Source organism: Hyla sarda, chromosome 4, assembly GCF_029499605.1.
Source record: "Hyla sarda isolate aHylSar1 chromosome 4, aHylSar1.hap1, whole genome shotgun sequence".
NCBI lineage: Eukaryota > Metazoa > Chordata > Amphibia > Anura > Hylidae > Hyla > Hyla sarda.
The window spans coordinates 363,062,334-363,079,962 of record NC_079192.1 but is presented as its reverse complement, the minus strand read 5'-3'; the positions used below and the strand labels follow the sequence as shown (position 1 = coordinate 363,079,962).

Below are 17,629 nucleotides of genomic sequence, written 5' to 3'. Positions count from 1 at the left end.
ACAGTTGGAGGTTTGCCCCCCCCCCCCAAGTGAATGTACATTGTAAAAATATTCAAAAACTGGGTGTACAAGAACATGCTAGTGTAAAAATTGAGATTTTGAATTTTCTCCTTCACTTTGCTGCTATTCCTGTGAAACACCTAAAGGGTTAACAAACTTTCTGAATGTCGTTTTGTATAATTTGAGGGGTGCAGTTTTTAACCCCTTAAGGACTCAGCCCATTTGGGCCTTAAAGGGGTACTCCGATGAAAACCTTTTTTCTTTTAAATCAACTGGTGGCAGAAAGTTAAACATATTTGTGAATTACTTCTATTAAAATCTTAATCCTTCCTGTACTTATTAGCTGCTGAATACTACAGAGGAAATTCTTTTCTTTTTGGAATGCTCTCTGATGACATCACGAGCATAGTTCTCTCTGCTGACGTTATTATAATAACGCTTTATTTATTGTGGCCCTTAGTGGGATTTGAACCCAAGTCCCCAGCACTGCAAGGCAGCAGTGCTAACCAATGAGCCCCCATGCTGCCCTTAGCATACATCTGCTATGCATGGTTGCTAAAATGGACAGCGATGTCAGCCGAGAGCACTGTGCTCGTGATGTCATCAGTGTTCCTAAAGAAAGGAATTTCCTTTGTAGCATTCAGCAGATAATAAGTACTGGAAGGATTAAGATTTTTTAATAGAAGTAATTTACAAATATGTTTAACTTTCTGCCCCAGTTGATTTAAAAGAAGAGAGGTTTTCACCGGAGTACCCCTTTAAGGAGTTAGAGTTACTCCACTGTGATCTCTGGGACAGTGTAGTGAAGAAAACTGTTCCCTGTAGAGGAATGTGTCCAAGTAGCTGATGATAAATGCTGATTCAGCAAAGCCACTGTGATTGTCTGAGATGCGCACACCCGCCCCATACTATTGGTGGTTTGGGGGGGGGGGGGTGCAGCCTCGCTCAGCCTCGTTCAGCTCAATATTTAGTCGACCACGTTTTTGCCTGCGGTCGGGAAACCGCATGCGGCCGAAAACGAAGCCGTCCGGAGGCTGCGGTTCACTCCGGTCGGCTTATAGACTTGCATTAAATACGGTTCCCGTATACGGCTGAGTGCGGGCGCCGCGATTAAGCCCAGCCCCCCTCCTCCAAACCGTATACGGGAACCGTATTTAAGAAAACGTGGTGTGAACCCAGCCTAAGAGTGGAGCGATCAGGTTAGAGAAGCGGAGAACAAGGATGTTGAAAACTGTCCCCGCTGCTGTAGCTCGCTCTCACCGCTGCTGTAAAACTGTGAACCCAATCCTCCCGGCTCTCATCAGCCTGGGGGATGTAGAAATGTGTCCCCGCTGCTGGCTCTCTCCATCCCCCATCCCTGCGGCAGTGATGTAGAAATGTGTGCCTTGGGGTGCAGCGGCAGGGGAGACGCTATCCAACTCCTGCCTCTGATTACCACTTCTTCAAATCAGTGTACCCGTGCCTCACTGTTTCCCCACAGATTTTCTACATCCTTGAGGCAGGGGAGAGCGATGATCGTGCTCTCCCCTGCCTCTGCACTAGGGGGGCGCAGTGAAGCACGGATACACTAATTTGAAGAAGCAGTAATCAGAGGCAGGGGAGAGCGGTGATGGATAGCAGTCTCCCCTGCCTCTGCACTAGGGGACACACATTCCTACATCCTCACTGCGGGGATCGGGATGGAGAGAGCCAGCAGCGGGGACACATTTCCACGCGCGTGTCACGTGACATATATATTTATCCTCAAACACCGTTGACTGCAGCGACTTCGGCTACCACAGCACGGCTCCTGCTGTGATAGCCGAAGCTTCACGGCTGACGTAACATATTTCCTGCAATGGGGACACAGTGCCTGTGGGGGATATCGGTGTATCAGCTTGTGGCTGACACTTAACCCATTCCCCGCCATGGGGACCAGGTGCCCATCGAGGAATTGGCTATCAGGATTCCCATGCGGGCACTGTGTCCCCATGGTGGGGGAATTGGTAACATGTCAGTTGCAGCACTATCATGATTCTCCCCGCAGGTGCGCGATCCCTATTGGGGGAATGAGTTAAATGTCAGCAGCAGCGCTGATACACTGATGTGTCCCCGTAGCAGGAAATATGTTAGGTCAGCCGCAGCGCTGATACTTATAATTGGGGATTGAGTACACAGTGAGCTGCGGGCGCAGTGCTGTCATCTTGTCCCCCGCAAGCGCGATCCCTCATGAAACTTTCGCTATGAAAGCAGGAGACATCCCCTTGCTGTGGTAGCCAAAGTTGCACTGCAGTCAACTGTGTTTGAGGATAAATGTCATGTGACATGCACGCCCCCCCCCCCCCCCCTGCAGTAACAAAGGGTAGGGGGCCGGTGTGTGTCAGCCAATTGAGATGTTATGCTCAAGCACTGAAGTGCTGAGTCAGCTAACACATTCTATGGCAAATCCCCGGCATCACCAGTCATCGGGCACGGAGCAGAGTTCGCTCCATGCACTGAATAACGGGTGCCGCATTGTAGTCTTTGGCTAGGTTCACTTCATACTGTGGAATATCTGGGCAGAATTTCTGCTGGAGATCTGGCTGGCGGCATTAGGACCACGTGCAATGCATTTCTGGGTGAATCTTTTGGGAGATCTGTTCAGAAATGCATTGACATCTATGGGGATGGCAATGCAGTCCACGCAGTCCTAGAAATTCTGTCCAGAGATTCCACAGTGTGAACTCAGCCTTAGGCTAGGTTCACACTGTGGAATCTCCGGGCAGAAAATTCCCGCCCAGAAATTCAGAGTGCGCTGACTGAGCGGACACTGCAGACTCCAATAGACTGCCATTCTTCAGGTGGAAGTTTTAAAGCTGATTTTCCGTTCACATATTCTGCTTCACAAATTCCGAAGTGTGAATTTGGGAACAGAAACCCATTCACTATACATTTTAGTAAGCAGAATTTCTGCCTGCAATTTCAAAGCTGAATTGCAGGCGGAAATTCCGTAATGTGAACCTAGTTAGGGTCTACTCACATGGCAGAATTTCTGTTTGTGGAATTCCTCCTCAAATGAAAGCACAATAGACTTATGGGATTCTGCACTCCCATTCACTCTCCTGAATCTCCGCAGAAGCCACCCAAGGAAGTGAAATTGGTGCGGAAATTCTGCCATCTGAATAGACCCTTAGGGTCACACATGCCGCATTTGCTGCTGTTTTCCTAACTATTTAAGTCAATTGGTAGCAAAATACGCAGCTCATTTTGCTATTCATTGGCCCGTTGGTCATTTTTTTGGTTCTATAATACAAACCACTTTGAGTTACAGAAAACACAACTAATCTGTGATCTTTTTCAGGCTGTGCTCCAGCTCCAGGATCCTATGATGTAAAGATTTCAGATGGCCTTAAAGGACCAGTTTCATTTGAGAAATCTCACAGGTTTAGATCTAAGAAGGGTATGTATATCGCACACATTAAGGGAGTCACGTGACAATGTGGGAGACAGTGTTAACTTGGATTGGGCTGTCAGCAAGTTTGGTTGTTTCTACTAACCAGTGGAATTGTAAATACCACTAAAAGATCTAACTGGGACCAAAGCAATGTATTTACAAAGCTTTTATATTCATAGTTGTATACAAACTTAAAAAGTGGTATTTAACCCCTTGCTGCAGAATGACATTTATAAGCGGTGCTGCAGCAAGGCAGGGTTATGAAGCGAGCTCAGGAGCTGATAGCAGCCAGGACCCGTGGCTAATGCTGGGCATTGCCTATCCGGCAGATGTCCGGCATTAAATCTTTAGATCCGGCGATCAGAGTTGATCACCACGTTGAAAGTGAAAGCTTCCCAGCAGCACAGTTGGGCTGATTGGGACCACTGTGGTGTCCCGATCAGCTAGGACGCCCGAGGAGGGTCACTTACCTGCCTCCTCGGCATCCTATCGCCAAATGACTGCTCCGTGCCTGAGATCCAGGCAAGAGCATTCAAGTGGAGATAACGCTGATCAATGCTTAAAATGTGATTATCACCGCATGTGTAAATGTTTGAACTATAAAAATATATTGTTAATTAAACTGCATGGTCAATGGCGTACACATTAAAAAAATTCAAAAGTCCAAAATAGCGTACTTTTTGGTCATTTTATACCATAAAAATGAATAAAAAGCAATCAAAGTCCAATTAAAACAAAAAATGGTACTGGTAAAAACTTCATATCACGATGCAAAAAATGAGCCCTCATACATCCTCGTATGTAGAAAAAGTTATAGTTCGAGCATGTAGTTATGATTTTTCTCCAGAAGACCAAATCTAACCTACATAATTATGGTACCCTTTTAATCGTATGGATGGAAGCCCCCAAAAATTACAAAATGGTTTTTTTTTTCTTCAATTTTGTCCCACAATGATTATTTATTTATCTATTTTTTTTGGGGGGGGGGGGTTTCGCCGTAAATTTTTGGGTAAAATTGCTGGTGTCGTTACAAAGTAGAATTGGTGGCGCCAAAAATAAGCCATCATGGTTTTTTTTTTTTAGGTGCAAAAATGAAAGGGGTATTTTTAAAAGGTAAGGAGGGGAAAAACAAAAGTGCAGGAACGGAAAAACGCTATGTCCTTAAGGGGTTAAAGAATCAAATGTGAGATGGCTTCTGGTGAATATATTAATGTAGGACTGCTTGCAATGTTATATACAGTAAAATTATATAAAGGTCTTAAACTATTTTACCATTTAGAGTCAGAAAGTTGCAGTGTGGATCGAGATGAGGAACCTTCCTCCCCTGCTCGGCTTCGCAAGCATTCTTCTCTTGGATCAACAGTAAGTGAAGAATATACTCCAGCCTAGAGCGGTGACCCCCCAGCCACCCCCAAGCAGTGGGGTGAAACTTTTGGAGTAAAAGGCTTGCACTTAAGTGCTAAGTGAGCTTTTTGAGTGTACCTGCAACCTCTTTACCTAATAAAACGAATAACAAAACCAGATGTCTTAGGCTGGGTTCACACTACGTTTTCTCCCATACGGGAGCGCATACGGCAGGGGGAGCTAAAACCTCGCGCTCCCGTATGTCATTCATTTCAATGAGCCGGCCAGAGTGAAACGTTCGGTCGGCTCATTTTTGCGCCGTATGCGCTTTTAAAAGCGCATACGGCGCAAAAATGAGCCGACCGAACGTTTCACTCCGGCCGGCTCATTGAAATGAATGACATACGGGAGCGCATACGGTGACATACGGGAGCGCGAGGTTTTAGCTCCCCCCTGCCGTATGCGCTCCCGTATGAAACTGACTAAGGGTGGGTTCACACTACGTTTTCTCCCACTTTCTTAACTTTAGAAGTTGCCTTTGGGCAATTTTGAAGTGTCAGGTTTTATTGGGTTAATACAGTTCATAGTCTAAGCAGCTTTGTATTGGCTATCAGTGGTATTAATATACAACCCATTTAACTTTAAAGTTAATCTTATGAATCTACTTTGATGTGAACCTGTCGGCAAAAACTTAATATAATGTAGATTATATGCCATTATATGTCTATTTGTAATATACATAGGTTAAAAAAAAAAAATTGTATTTTGGGTAAAACAAATGCTGTCCATGCAGCTATTGCCTGTGTGTCTGGGAGACCAATGACAGGACAAGTGGGGCTCCATGCAGGCTCCTGGCTTGTCAATCATCCTTCTATGTGAGTCGGGAGGGCCCCGTCTGTCCTTGCACACTTCCTGTATTTGGTCTCTTTACAGAGGCACACAGGCAATGGCGACAGGGACACACACACACACACACACACACACACACACACACACATTATAGTTTTTGCTAATGACGGCAACAGAAATGCTTTCTTACACTGGCCAAGATGGTATTACTTTACTTATACAGCATCTCTTTGTGACAGCCTAACTTGAGACAGAAACCTGAGAGAGACACAGAATATGTACGAGAGATTAAGAAACAAAAGGCAATGGAGAAAGAGGTAAGAAAAATTAAAGGTATTGTATGGGCATTTTTCTTAAACTTGACACTTTAAAGTAGATTTTAAACTGTGGACAGCAATGTGAGTGCTGTACTCGGGTACATCTGGCACTACTTTAGATGATGCATGGATCCCCCAACTGTGTCACATTGAGACGCACTCCATAGACTGACTTTGCAAGTTTGTCTTGCTCACAGTTGTGAGAGAACGCCCTGAGTGAAAACTTCTCCTGGCTTTAGTGGCTGTCTCAACAATTGACCCCCACCGATCAAAACATTTGACATGTTGCTAGGACATGTCAAGTCTTTCATATGACAGTGGCTCTTAAAATGTTCACTAACAGTGAAGCCAACATAATTTGATAGTAAAAGATAATGTAAGTAACCTTGTAATTTATCCTTAGAAAACCAGCCTCTTTCTCTACTTATCAGGCCACTTCCCCCTCTCCCTCCTAAATTTGTCATTCATTCAGCAAAACTGCTGAAATGTCTGGATATTGCTTGGTTCACTTTAATGATTCCATGCTGATGTAAAACAAAAATAAACAGCCGCACATCCACAATTTGTATTTAGATCTACTTGCTTCTCACCATAATTTCAAAAACTGATTCCATGCTGACCATAGGAGTCTATAGAAGCAGAAAAGGAATTGGCTGCATAGTGAGGGTATGTTCACGCACCAAAGGTTGTGGAATGGAATTCTGATGAAATTCAAGCCCCATTGATTTAAATGGGATTCTGCTGCAGAATTCTTCAAAATAGACTGGTCTTGTATTTTTGCAGTATGCCAAAATTCTGCTGTCCTGAATGTGGAATCTCATTTAAATCAATGCAGAAAATTACGGCAGAATTCTGTCGACATACCCTGAGGCAGAAAGACTCAAGACTCTAAATGTAAGCTTGACTGACAAGTTACTTATTACAGATTTATAATGCCCTCCATGCTGTTGCATCTGAGGGTGTTCTGTTGAGGTGTATGGGAGTAGAAACTCCTCTTCTGCATGGAGACCTCATGCCATATCCAAATTTTATAATTGCCAAAAGTTATTCCTCATGTACAAGCAGCAACTTATGAACAGTTTGAAATGTGGACCATCTCATTTTTGAGCCTCTTATATTCTAAGCACCAGTAAGCCTGAATAAAAATGTATCTGGCGTGGTTAAAATGCATTTATTGTAATATATTCTTGATATATTTACAATAAGTTCTAGATTTGGCTAGTTACTTCACAAGCACCTAGTGATGACAGCTTTTCCTGTATCAGAGTGCACAAAGATTGTGGTTGCAAAGTACCCTGTGTGGGCAGCTAAACAGATCTCTCCTAGGAGTCCTTTCAGGATGTGCCCTGGTTTAAATTGATGATCTTTCCTTGATATATCCTTGTGTCTTAGATCCGTGCTCTGTTAAAAGAACGTGCTGAGCAAGACAAGAAACTTCAACTCTTGGAGGAAGAGTTCAAAAAGACTGAGCTTAAACTGGTATCGGCTATGCGAGAGAAAACATCACTTTCTGCAAGCATTGTTTCTTTGGAAAGACAAATGGTGGACCTGAACAAAGCAAATGAGCTCTTAAAAACCAAGGTAGATGCATTAATTTTCTCTAGCAGTCACATTTTGAGATTTCTTTATCAATTAATTTTCTATTTGCACCCACCCTTGCGATTTGATGTCCAAAATCTAAGCTGCTGCAGCATAGACATGTAGGTGTTTGCATAGGGGCACAGATACCAATGGTCTTTTAACAGACATTGATTACTCTTATACCCACACAGGAATCTCTGGGTTAGATCTGCTGTGATTGTGAGTTATTAGCCAGGGAACTGAGTGGCATTGTGCTCCACTTTCTTGACCTGACATAGTGGAGCACAATGCCGCTACCTTCCCCGGTTAATACCTCCCAATCGCTGCATGTGTCAGCAACCAAAATTCCAGTGAGTTTGAGGATAAGTAGTCAATATCTGCAAGAAGAAGAGTTGGGTGATCAACAACTTTTGGCAGGTCTGATCAAGCCTGTGTAGAGGAAGAGTGGTGCAGTAGGCCTTTGCAGCTAATCAGATTGATTCTTTCATTTTTAAAGAGCTCTGTGAAAAAGGAAAACTGGTTACTATGGGAAACTGCACCACTCTCTACCCCCCCCCCCCCCCCCCCAATGTTCTAAATGACTAACTCTATAAACATGTATTGAGCTGTCAGCAGTTTTGGTGCCAGACTTTCTTTATACCCTGTTAATGACCTTTTTGACTGTTCTTTTATTTCTAGTTTTCTGATGACAGCTCAAAGCGAAAAATTAACAGTCTTTATGCAGAACTGATAGAAGTGAAAAATAAAGTGGATGGAAAAGACAAGGTTTGTCACTTATATATAGGTGGAATTTATCATTGTACGTAGATTGTTACTCTTTTGCAACTTTTCAAGTAGACAATTTTCTCATGATTGTGGGTTTGCCAAAATAAAGTTTCTCTATCGGCTCCATTGGGGGACACAGACTGTGGGTGTATGCTGCTGTCTCTAGGAGGTGTGACACTATGGTAACAAAAAAGGTGCAGAGTCTCAACATCTGGAGACCCTTCGTTTTTGGCCCACCTTTCTCATTGGTCTAATGGGGCTCACCTGGACAGGGGGTCCTTTATTAAAAAATTGGGGTGTGAAGTGGCAGTTTGAATGGGGCACAACTTTCTACACTTTATTCTTATATATGTGTGTGTGGAACGACTGTGTGTTTTTTACATTGAAGCGGTTCTCTATGCGGGCTCTCTGAACGCCGGCTTACCTTCACTTTCGGCAGCGGCTGCTGCCAGCAGCGTCTAGTCCACTTAATTCCCTGCGAGCACACATGCATTCGCATGTGCGCTCGGGGCAAGGAGCAGGCGCCATTGCGGGACTTATTAATACTTCTCTGGGCGTGAACTGTCCACCAATCAGCTCTGTGCACGCGATTATGGTGGCAGGGGCTAATCAGCTGTGCCCCCCTGCTCCTAACACTCCCCTCCCTTGCTATTGGCCGGCACTTCTCCTCTGACAGCTTGGAGACCACCACGGGTTTGAGTCCCGAGGTGGGACAGTGTTATAGTGTTGTGGTTTAATTTTTAAAATAGGTACATTGTGGTCTATGGGGATCTCAAGGCATGTGAAACGGTAAGATAAGCAGACTGTATCAGCAACACGGTGAAATGGAACACAGTCTTCGGTGAGAGAGGCCCAGAACGGCTTCCCTTTAAACAGTTAACTGGAGTGTTAGCCACTCCTTTACTCTGTTAATACTGTAACTCTAAACTGTCTGGTTCTGCTGAACCACTTGTTCTGCCTGCTCCCCCAGACCCCCCTGCTACTCTACCCCGGTTGTTCTTCCAGACCCGGTGGGTTCGGCCGCCTCTCCAGCCTGCGTTCCCTCCCTATCCCAGTCTATATCCGACTCGGCTCAGGTCTCCCGTTATGTGGGACTGCCTTGGAGAGGCCCTCCATACACCGGCCCTCCGACCTGTAGCAAGCATCGCTCCTCTAGAGAATGCTCCCAGGGTCGCTGCTCTGGTTCTCCAGACCTGCGTACCAGGTCCGTTTCTCTCTTCCAGGGCCACCTCCCACAAGTTCTCCAGGTGAATGGGAACGTGTAAGAAGTTTGATTCGGCCTCCGACTCAGAGGACCGCACGGCTGTGCCTAATGTGGTGTACTCATTGGTTGTGGCCATAAGAGACTCCTTCCATCTAAAGGACCCAGGAACTTCAGACGTGGCTCCAGACGTCTTCTTTCTTTGTGCCCGACCGGCACTCAAGACTTTCAGCTCTCACGCTGAATTTTACGTCCTGCGGGTATCCGCCTGCAGTCACCCTGACAAGAAGTTTCGGGAAACGCCAAGGACCTCATTGCTCGGTGGACCTCCTCTCCAACTGTGGATCCGTCGGGCTCCCGCCTCTCTAAGGCACCTACCCGGCCGTTGGCTGATGCGGCTGCCTTCAAGAATCCAGTGGACATGAAGGTGGATATTTTGGCAATCTCTGCCCTTGAGGCAGCAGGTTCTAACTGCTTTTGCTTCTGCCTGGGTGTCAAAGGCCCTTTTTAATATGGTCTTCCAACTCCGCCAGGGTAGTCTTCAAGATCCCTCCGAAGGATTTATTTAATCTAGCTCTCCAATGCCCTGCAGCCGGAGATTTTTCTTCTTCCATGTGCAGCCATTGTGCTGCCTTTACCACAAGCTACCTGGTAGCCACCATCCCTTCATGTGGCTTTAAGCCTGGAATGCGGACGCCACCTTCAGGAAGTGAGGCGACGGGCGGAAAAAGAGTTCTTTATTACCTCTGGTAAGACTCACAGTACCGCTTTCCGTCGTAAGTTCTCCTTCCAGTTCTGCGGACCTTTGGTACCAACAAAGGGTCCAGCCAGGCGCCTTCTTGGGAAGAGGGCTCCTCTTTCTCATCCCATTCCTCCCGGAGGTCTGCTATCCGATCCGGCTGTTTGGCTGCCCCATCAGGCACCCGTAGGCCTTCCTCGGCCTGAAGGGTCTCCCCCACCTGCCGACCTCTCTCGGGTGGTTGGTCACCTCTTACCCTCCGGGATGCCTGGACATGCAGCTTCAAGGGAACATTTTCGAGGTTTATTCCAACCTTTCTGTGGTCTCAAAGAAAGGCATTTCACCCAGTCTTGGTTCGAGTATCTCAGCCAGCATCTTGCATTCCCATCCCGAATGGAGTCTCTCCATTCGGTGCTGGCGTCCATGGTTCAAGGGGAGTTTTCGTTCCTCTGTGGACATCAAGGATGCCTACCTCCACTTCTCATTGTTTCCTGGTCATCAGCGGTACCTCCGCTCTGCAGTTCCGGACGGTCATTTTCTATTGTGGCTATCCGTTTCGATCTGGCCACTTCTCCGCAGACCTTTACCAAAGTCCTGGCGCCTGTGCTAGCCTTTTTACGGACAACAGTTGTTTCTGTGAGTCCTTATTTGGACTACCTCCTGATCTGAGCTCCAGCCAGGACCCAGATCCTGGAGAGTCTTATGCTCAATCTCCAGACCTTGTCTCACTTCGGTTGGATGGTCATTTGGGACAAGACCAACTGCTCTCCTGGGGCTCCAGTTCGATGCGGCCTCTGCCCACTTTCGACTCCGACTCTTTTCAAGAGTCTCATTCCTTCGGCTCCCTGCTCCAGTTTCCATTCGCTTTTGCATGGATGTCCTGGGTCGATTGGCGGCGGCCGTGCCATTTGCCCAGTTTCATCACCGACCTCTTCAACTAGTGATTTTCTTCCGGTGTGACAGGTCTCCATTGTCTCTCGGCTGCAAGATCGCTCTCTCTCTCTCTCTCTCTCTCTCTCTCGTCGGTCTTGTTGGTCCCTTCTATGGTGGCTTAGTTTCCCCCTCATTTTTTTCGGGGGTGTTCCTTCCTGTCCATGTTTTCAGGGACCGCCCGGTCTGGGGTCTTGGCTCCCCGAGAAGCTTTTTCCCCTTCAACATTTTGGGGCCTAGGGCAATTCTTTCTTTGCTTGCTTCTTGGGAATTTCCCTCCTGGGTGAAACTGGGGTTTCCGTCCATCTCAGTTATCTTCAGTCTGGCCGTCCCTGGGATGTGATCATCTCGGCCAGTCGTCCAAGGCCACTGGTCCCTACATCCAGGGGTGTTTTCTGTGATCTGCAACCCCTGGGGCACTCCACGCGTGGACCTCTGCTTGTCTCGCCACAACCGAAGCATTCCTCTCGATCGAGCCTTGTCTATTTGGTGGTTGGGCTTTGCCCTACCTTCTGTTCTTCCCTTTCTTCTCTTTTCGGGGTCTTGAGGAAACTCTCTCAGTGGGACGTTTCCGCCATTCTAGTGGGCCCAGCAGGTGTGCTACGTCGTCCTGATCAGGCTGCTGAACGACTTAACGTTCCACCCCTATTACTGTCTCTGCTTTGACGGCGTGGCAGTCTCGGCCGCGGTTTCTCTTGCCAAGTCATTCGCACCATGCTCAAGGCTCGTAAGTCCTCCTGGCGGTCTTATTTTAGTTGGTGTGAAGCTCACGTCCTGTTACCTTTTCGGTTTCCCGTCTTCTTTCTTGCAGTCCGGATTGGAACTGGGGTTGTCTCTCAGTTCCCCTAAGGGTCAGGCGCCCTTTCTATTCTTTTCCAGCGTCCTCTGGCTTCTAATTCTCATGTCCGGACCTTCCTTCAAGGAGTGGGGCATGCTGCCCCTCCTTATCGGTCACTTGGGACTTGAATCTGGTTCTGGGGGTACTCCAAGGTGAACCTTTTGAACCCCTTGGGGAGGTGTCCCTGTGCCTCCTTCATTGGAAAGTGGCGTTTGCTTGTTATCTCCTCCATTCGGAGAGTGTCTGAATTGGCAGCTCTCTCCTGCCGTTCTCAGTTTCTGGTGCTTCACCAGGACAAGGTTGTCTTCCAGCCAGATTCTTCCTTTTTTGCCTAAGGTTGTTTCGGCCTTTCATCTCAATTATGACATTGTTCTTCCGTCCTTTTTGTCCCGCTCCTTCTAGGGAGCATTTACTCCACAAACTGGATATGGTTTGGGCTGTTGGGTGTTACCTCTCGATCTCTTCTTCGTTTCGTCAGTGCGATTCCTTTTTCGTCCTTACGGAAGGTCGTCGTAAGGTACAACCTGCTACCACTTCTCTGTGGATCTGGTCTGCCATTTCGGAAGCATATCGCTCAAGGGGGAAGATTCCTCCCTTCAGGGTTGTGGCTCATTCTACCCATTTCTGTTGTGGCATCCTGGGCTCTCCAGAACAAAGCCTCGGCCTCACAGATTTGCAAGGCGAGTACTTGGTCGTCTTTGCACACTTTCTCGAGGGTTCTATCGGGTTCATACCTTCGCATCGGCTGATGCTAGTCTGGGCCATAGACTGCTGCAGGTGGCAGTGGAACAGCCGTCTGCCTGTGATTATCTGCCCACCCAAGGGACGACTTTGGTACGTCCCACGTCTGTGTCCCCCCAATGGAGCCGATAGAGAAAAGGAGATTTTTTTTTTTTTTTTAACACTTACCGTAAAATCTTTCTCGAGGATCCATTGGGGGACACAGCTCCCACCCTTTTTGGGTTTCTCTTTGGTTTTCTGTCTGAGGCTGTGTTCAGTTATATTTTTTTCTTCTGGTTCTCGGACCTGGAGGCGGGTATATCCTGCTGGGAGAAGCCGACTTCTTTGTTGCCATAATGTCATACCTCCTAGAGACGGCAGCATACACCCACGTTCTGTGTTCTTCCCCCCCCCCCCCCCCCCCATGGATCCTTTGAGAGCTTTTACGGTAAGTGTTAAAAAAAATCTCCTTTTTCTGCAGTGGTCATGAATTTATCATGTGCAACTTTTGGTGGAAAATCAAAGCCCTCATCTCTCCTTACCTGGTTTACTAGACTTGCTGTGGACAGTGTTTGTAATAAGCTGCAAGAACAGTGTTCTGAAGTATCTTAAAGTTGTATTCGCACCCTATAACATGCACTTGTGACTATTTTAATAAATTTGACACACGGGTGGGGGAAAATTCACCCACACCAACATTGAAAAATTACCTAAGCACAGCCAATTTTACACTGAAAGGAATAATGGCTGTGTGTTGCTGTATTGCATCGTGGACACTGTTGACCGACCTATAACTTATTTTTCCATACATTGGAATGTATGAGAGCTCATCTTTTTGCCCCATGATCTGTAGTTTTTAATGGTACCATGTTTGCGTATGTGAAATTTTTTTTTTTTTTTTTTTTTTTTTTTTTTCTTTTGGGGGGTGGAAATCTGATGAGCAAAACTGCAACTTGACATTTTTTTTTTTTTTTTAATGTATTTTTCGCTTATGCCGTCCACCCCAGGGGATCATTAACACTTTATCTTAATAGTTCGGACATTTCTGGACATGGTGGTACCAAATATGTTTATAGGTTTTTAATGTTCTTATTTGTAAAATGGGAAGAGGGTAACTTATATTCAGGGGGAGGCGCTTATTCATTTATTTAAACTGGGGGTGTGGTGGAAGTTGTAGTTGTGTACCATTATAGACAGACAATAGGACAAAGCCCCAATCTATGACTCTTCAGCTGTTGCAAAACTACAACTCACAGCATGTCCTCACCGTCATTTTTACTTTAGTACATACCTTTTTTGTAAGTTTCCTAGCCAAAATTTTACTTTTTAAACATGCTGTTTAAAGGCCGTTTTGTAAGCCAGGTTTGGGCTTGTGTAGATCTGCAGTTTCTTTGGAAGGGTTTGTGACTTTACAAAAAATCAGTGATAAATTCCTGACCACTGCAATGACAGATTGGACTATAAACAGTAATTTCTCAGTAATTTGCTGTGTGGTGAAAAGGTGCAAAAGTCTAAATTCCCTTGATTTCCTGATCATTTTTATTTTTTTTTTAACTTAATTTTAGGAAATCGGTTGTCTTCAGGTGAACTTTGAAGGACAAATTCAGACACTACACGCAAACTTGGCTGCATCAAAAGCTGGTTTGCAATCTTTGACAGAAAAGAATAAACTTCTAGGTATGCGTTAGACCGCTTCTCTATGGATAGGAAGAACTTAATGCGGAGTGTCCCTTGTGGTGCTGAGGGAAAGCTGAACATTTTATTGCTAGCTTTCATTACAAATTACAAGTGTTCAAATTACAGTGTGACTCCCAGTTAGAGAACAATCATGCAGGACAACTTATGACCTATCCAATGGACTGCTGGTATGCTCTGTGATCTCCTGCATAACACACCAGTAGTATTCAGGAACAGTGTTTCGTCCACCGCACGAAACGGGGGTTGACACGCCACCTCAATTTCTCTCTATGGTAGAGCCAGAACTACCTGAACGCTGTGTCTCTGGCTCTCCCATAGATACATGGAGGGCTGTGTTGGCCTCCTCTTTAGGTTGGGTCAACCCATCCTGTTGCTGGGAAGAGCTGGGGTGCCATGCAGAATGTGGCAGTTGGGACCCCCTCCTTAATCTAAAACTCATCCCCTTTCCTTTCGGATGGGCATATTTTGTCCTGCATGATCTCCTTTTAAGAGTCAACAATTATCTCAAGTGTGTGTAAGAGAGAGAAATAATTTGTATTAGGCTGCAGTTCTCCTTTAAAGGCCAGCCATGGTGGATTGGGCAGGCATATAGAGCATGCAATAAACTCACTGGGGGAGATTTATCCAAACCTGTGCAGAGGAAAAGTTGCTTCTGCAGATAGCTTCTTTCCTCTGCACAGGTTTTGATAAACTTCCCCCAATGTATTCAATAGGAATTACACTAGTCTGAGGCCTTGTGCTAAGGGATAAGGGTGCACCTGGATTTCATGCTGGCTTGTAGATTATACAAAGAAGGAAATTGGAAGGATTTGGAGGTTTGGTGCTGCACAACTTTATCATATAGATGTAGAGAGCTCTCATAATTAGTATGGGAGATATACAAGCAGACAGTATTTGCACAAACATATATTACTGGGGTATTTCAGGATTAAAAAAAAACTGCTTCTGGTTGAGGGTCCTGTGCTTGATAAAGCAGAGCACTAACTTTGCCTCATGGGCTTGAAGGCTGTAGAGCCAAATTCTGGAATACCTTTTTTAAAATGTGGGTTCTTTTTAATCTTTACTCTAGAAGAGAGTCAACAGGAAGCAGCGATACACAATGGAGTCTTGGAGAAAGAACTTGAGCATGCACAAGGTAACTTCAATGTTGTGGTTTGAAAGGGAAAAAATTAATTTTAAAGAGTGTTTCATCAGAAAGATACCTATTTGGCTTAATTTATATTTTAAAGTGGGGATGTCTTAAACCCCCCCCCCCCCCCAATGAGATTTCCTGTCTGGCCTGTGATAGGGAGGAGGCTTCTGGATAGTGATCAGTGCACAATTACAGCAAAAGGTGACACAAATGGAGAAGGCAATAACTGTCATCACCCACCTCCCTGTAATATGACCTTTGCTCAAGTCACAGAGCATGCTTGTAAACTTGGCCCATAAAAAGAATAAGGTCTGGACGTATTAAAGGGGTACTCCGCACCCCTAGACATCTTATCCCCTATCCAAAGGATAGGGGATAAGATGTCAGATCGCCGGGCTCCCACACTGGAGGCTTCGGATCCCGACCACAATGGCGGAAGAGCGTGACGTCACCACTCCGTCCTGTGTGATGTCACGCCCCACCCCCTCAATGCAAGTCTATGGGAGGGGGCATGATGGACCTCCCATAGACTTGCATTGAGGGTGCGGGGCGTGACGTCACACGGGGCGGAGTCGTGACATCACGATCGTCCGCAGTTGTGGTCGGGATCCAAAGTCTCCAGCGTTGCCGGTGCGAGGGGAAAGCCGTACAGGTGGGTGCTGTATCCGAGATCCCTGGGGTCCCCAGCAGCGGGACCCTGGCGATCTGGCATCTTATCCCCTATCCTTTGGATAGGGGATAAGATGTCTAGGGGTGCGGAGTAACCCTTTAATTGTATCTGTCCATGGGGCTTGTTGTAAATACACCCATGCTGCATAACCACCGTATCCCGAAGACCTTCAGACAGTCCAAATAATGCACCTGTATAATGGCAATGCCAGTGTTGTCATTTTTGAATCCTAAATATGACTTAATGTTTTGACAAACCCATAAAGGGTTGCTAAAGGTGTAGACACACTTATTGATGAATTAGGGTGCTATGTCTTAAAACATCAAAGTATATGGGGGCGTGTCCTGCAGTGCATGGCGGCAGTTGCATAATTCCTGTGCTTCGCTGCGAACTAGGCCACACAGCGGCTTCATAGCGAAGATCCTAAACGCAGCAACGAGAGATTGGTCTCTACCGGTACCTGAACATCTAGTGATCCGGATGGATCCGCTCAAGCTCGCTACCTTCTTTCCTGCGACCGGAGGCCTCCCAAGATGGCGCGGTTGCCTCCCCTCCATGCGCAGAGGCACTCCGTGCGGCTCAGCGTCCCCGGCCACAGGAAGCGCTTCGCCTGCTGCTTCTTCCTCCTCCAAAGCGGGTAGTGAACACTGCACTTCTCCGTAGCTCCCTCCGAACCTGCAGACCAGCTGGTCTCCTTCTGTGCCACGGACCCCACAGATAAATCTCCTCTTTGGGTCACCGCACCTCACATATTGAAACTAAGATGGCGGAACTCGCCTCCTCCCATAGTGAGGTAGTGGACCTGACCAACAGCTTAGAGGATGAGGTCTCGGCTCTCAAATTGAAAAGTGCTGATATGGAGGACAGATCCCGCAGAAACAACTTGAGAGTGAGGGGGATGCCAGAGTCTGTTAAAGCGGAGGATTTGAATAACTTCCTTACTGATTATTTCGCTCTGTTGCTACCTCAGGCCTCTTCCTTGGACCTCCTCATGGACAGGGTGCATAGGCTCCCCAAGCCCAAAGCCTTACCTGCTTCTACGCCTCGAGATGTGATTCTCCGTATGCACTTCTATCATGTAAAGGATCAGCTTATGATGGTGGCCCTGACAGATTCTCCGGGCTACAATTGTTTACTGATCTATCTGCGGCTATTTTAGCAAGGTGCCGCAAATTTAGTGCAGGCACCAAAACTCTGAGGGACAAAGGGATTCCCTGTCAAGTTGATCATCACTAAGAATGGGACCAAACATGTGGTCTCTTCCCCAGAGGATCTCCTTCCGATTTGCTCGGAATGGGACACTGCTGTGGAGGCTCCTGCTCTGCGCTCGCCTGCTACCTCTCCGTCGCCCAGACTTGAAGAAGAGTGGAATGTAGTTACTCATTGCAAGAAGAGTAAAACTTGAACAGTGTCTGATATCTTCGCGGTTTAAC

General features: G+C 46.4%; 2 protein-coding genes across 3 annotated transcripts in view; one reads left to right on the top strand and one right to left on the bottom strand.

Annotated features, from left to right (window-relative positions):
- LOC130267237 (hyaluronan mediated motility receptor-like) overlaps positions 1-17,629 on the top strand; it is a 63,090-nt gene that overhangs the window by 2,212 nt on the left and 43,249 nt on the right. For both annotated transcript variants that reach the window (XM_056516655.1, XM_056516654.1), the window contains exons 2-8: positions 3,320-3,418; positions 4,692-4,774; positions 5,845-5,922; positions 7,315-7,503; positions 8,182-8,268; positions 14,262-14,373; positions 15,464-15,529. In XM_056516655.1, coding sequence (XP_056372630.1) covers positions 3,320-3,418; positions 4,692-4,774; positions 5,845-5,922; positions 7,315-7,503; positions 8,182-8,268; positions 14,262-14,373; positions 15,464-15,529 — 714 coding nt within the window. The remainder of the gene's footprint in view (positions 1-3,319; positions 3,419-4,691; positions 4,775-5,844; positions 5,923-7,314; positions 7,504-8,181; positions 8,269-14,261; positions 14,374-15,463; positions 15,530-17,629) is intronic.
- NUDCD2 (NudC domain containing 2) overlaps positions 1-17,629 on the bottom strand; it is a 61,710-nt gene that overhangs the window by 22,232 nt on the left and 21,849 nt on the right. The gene's annotated exons all lie outside the window — the stretch shown is intronic.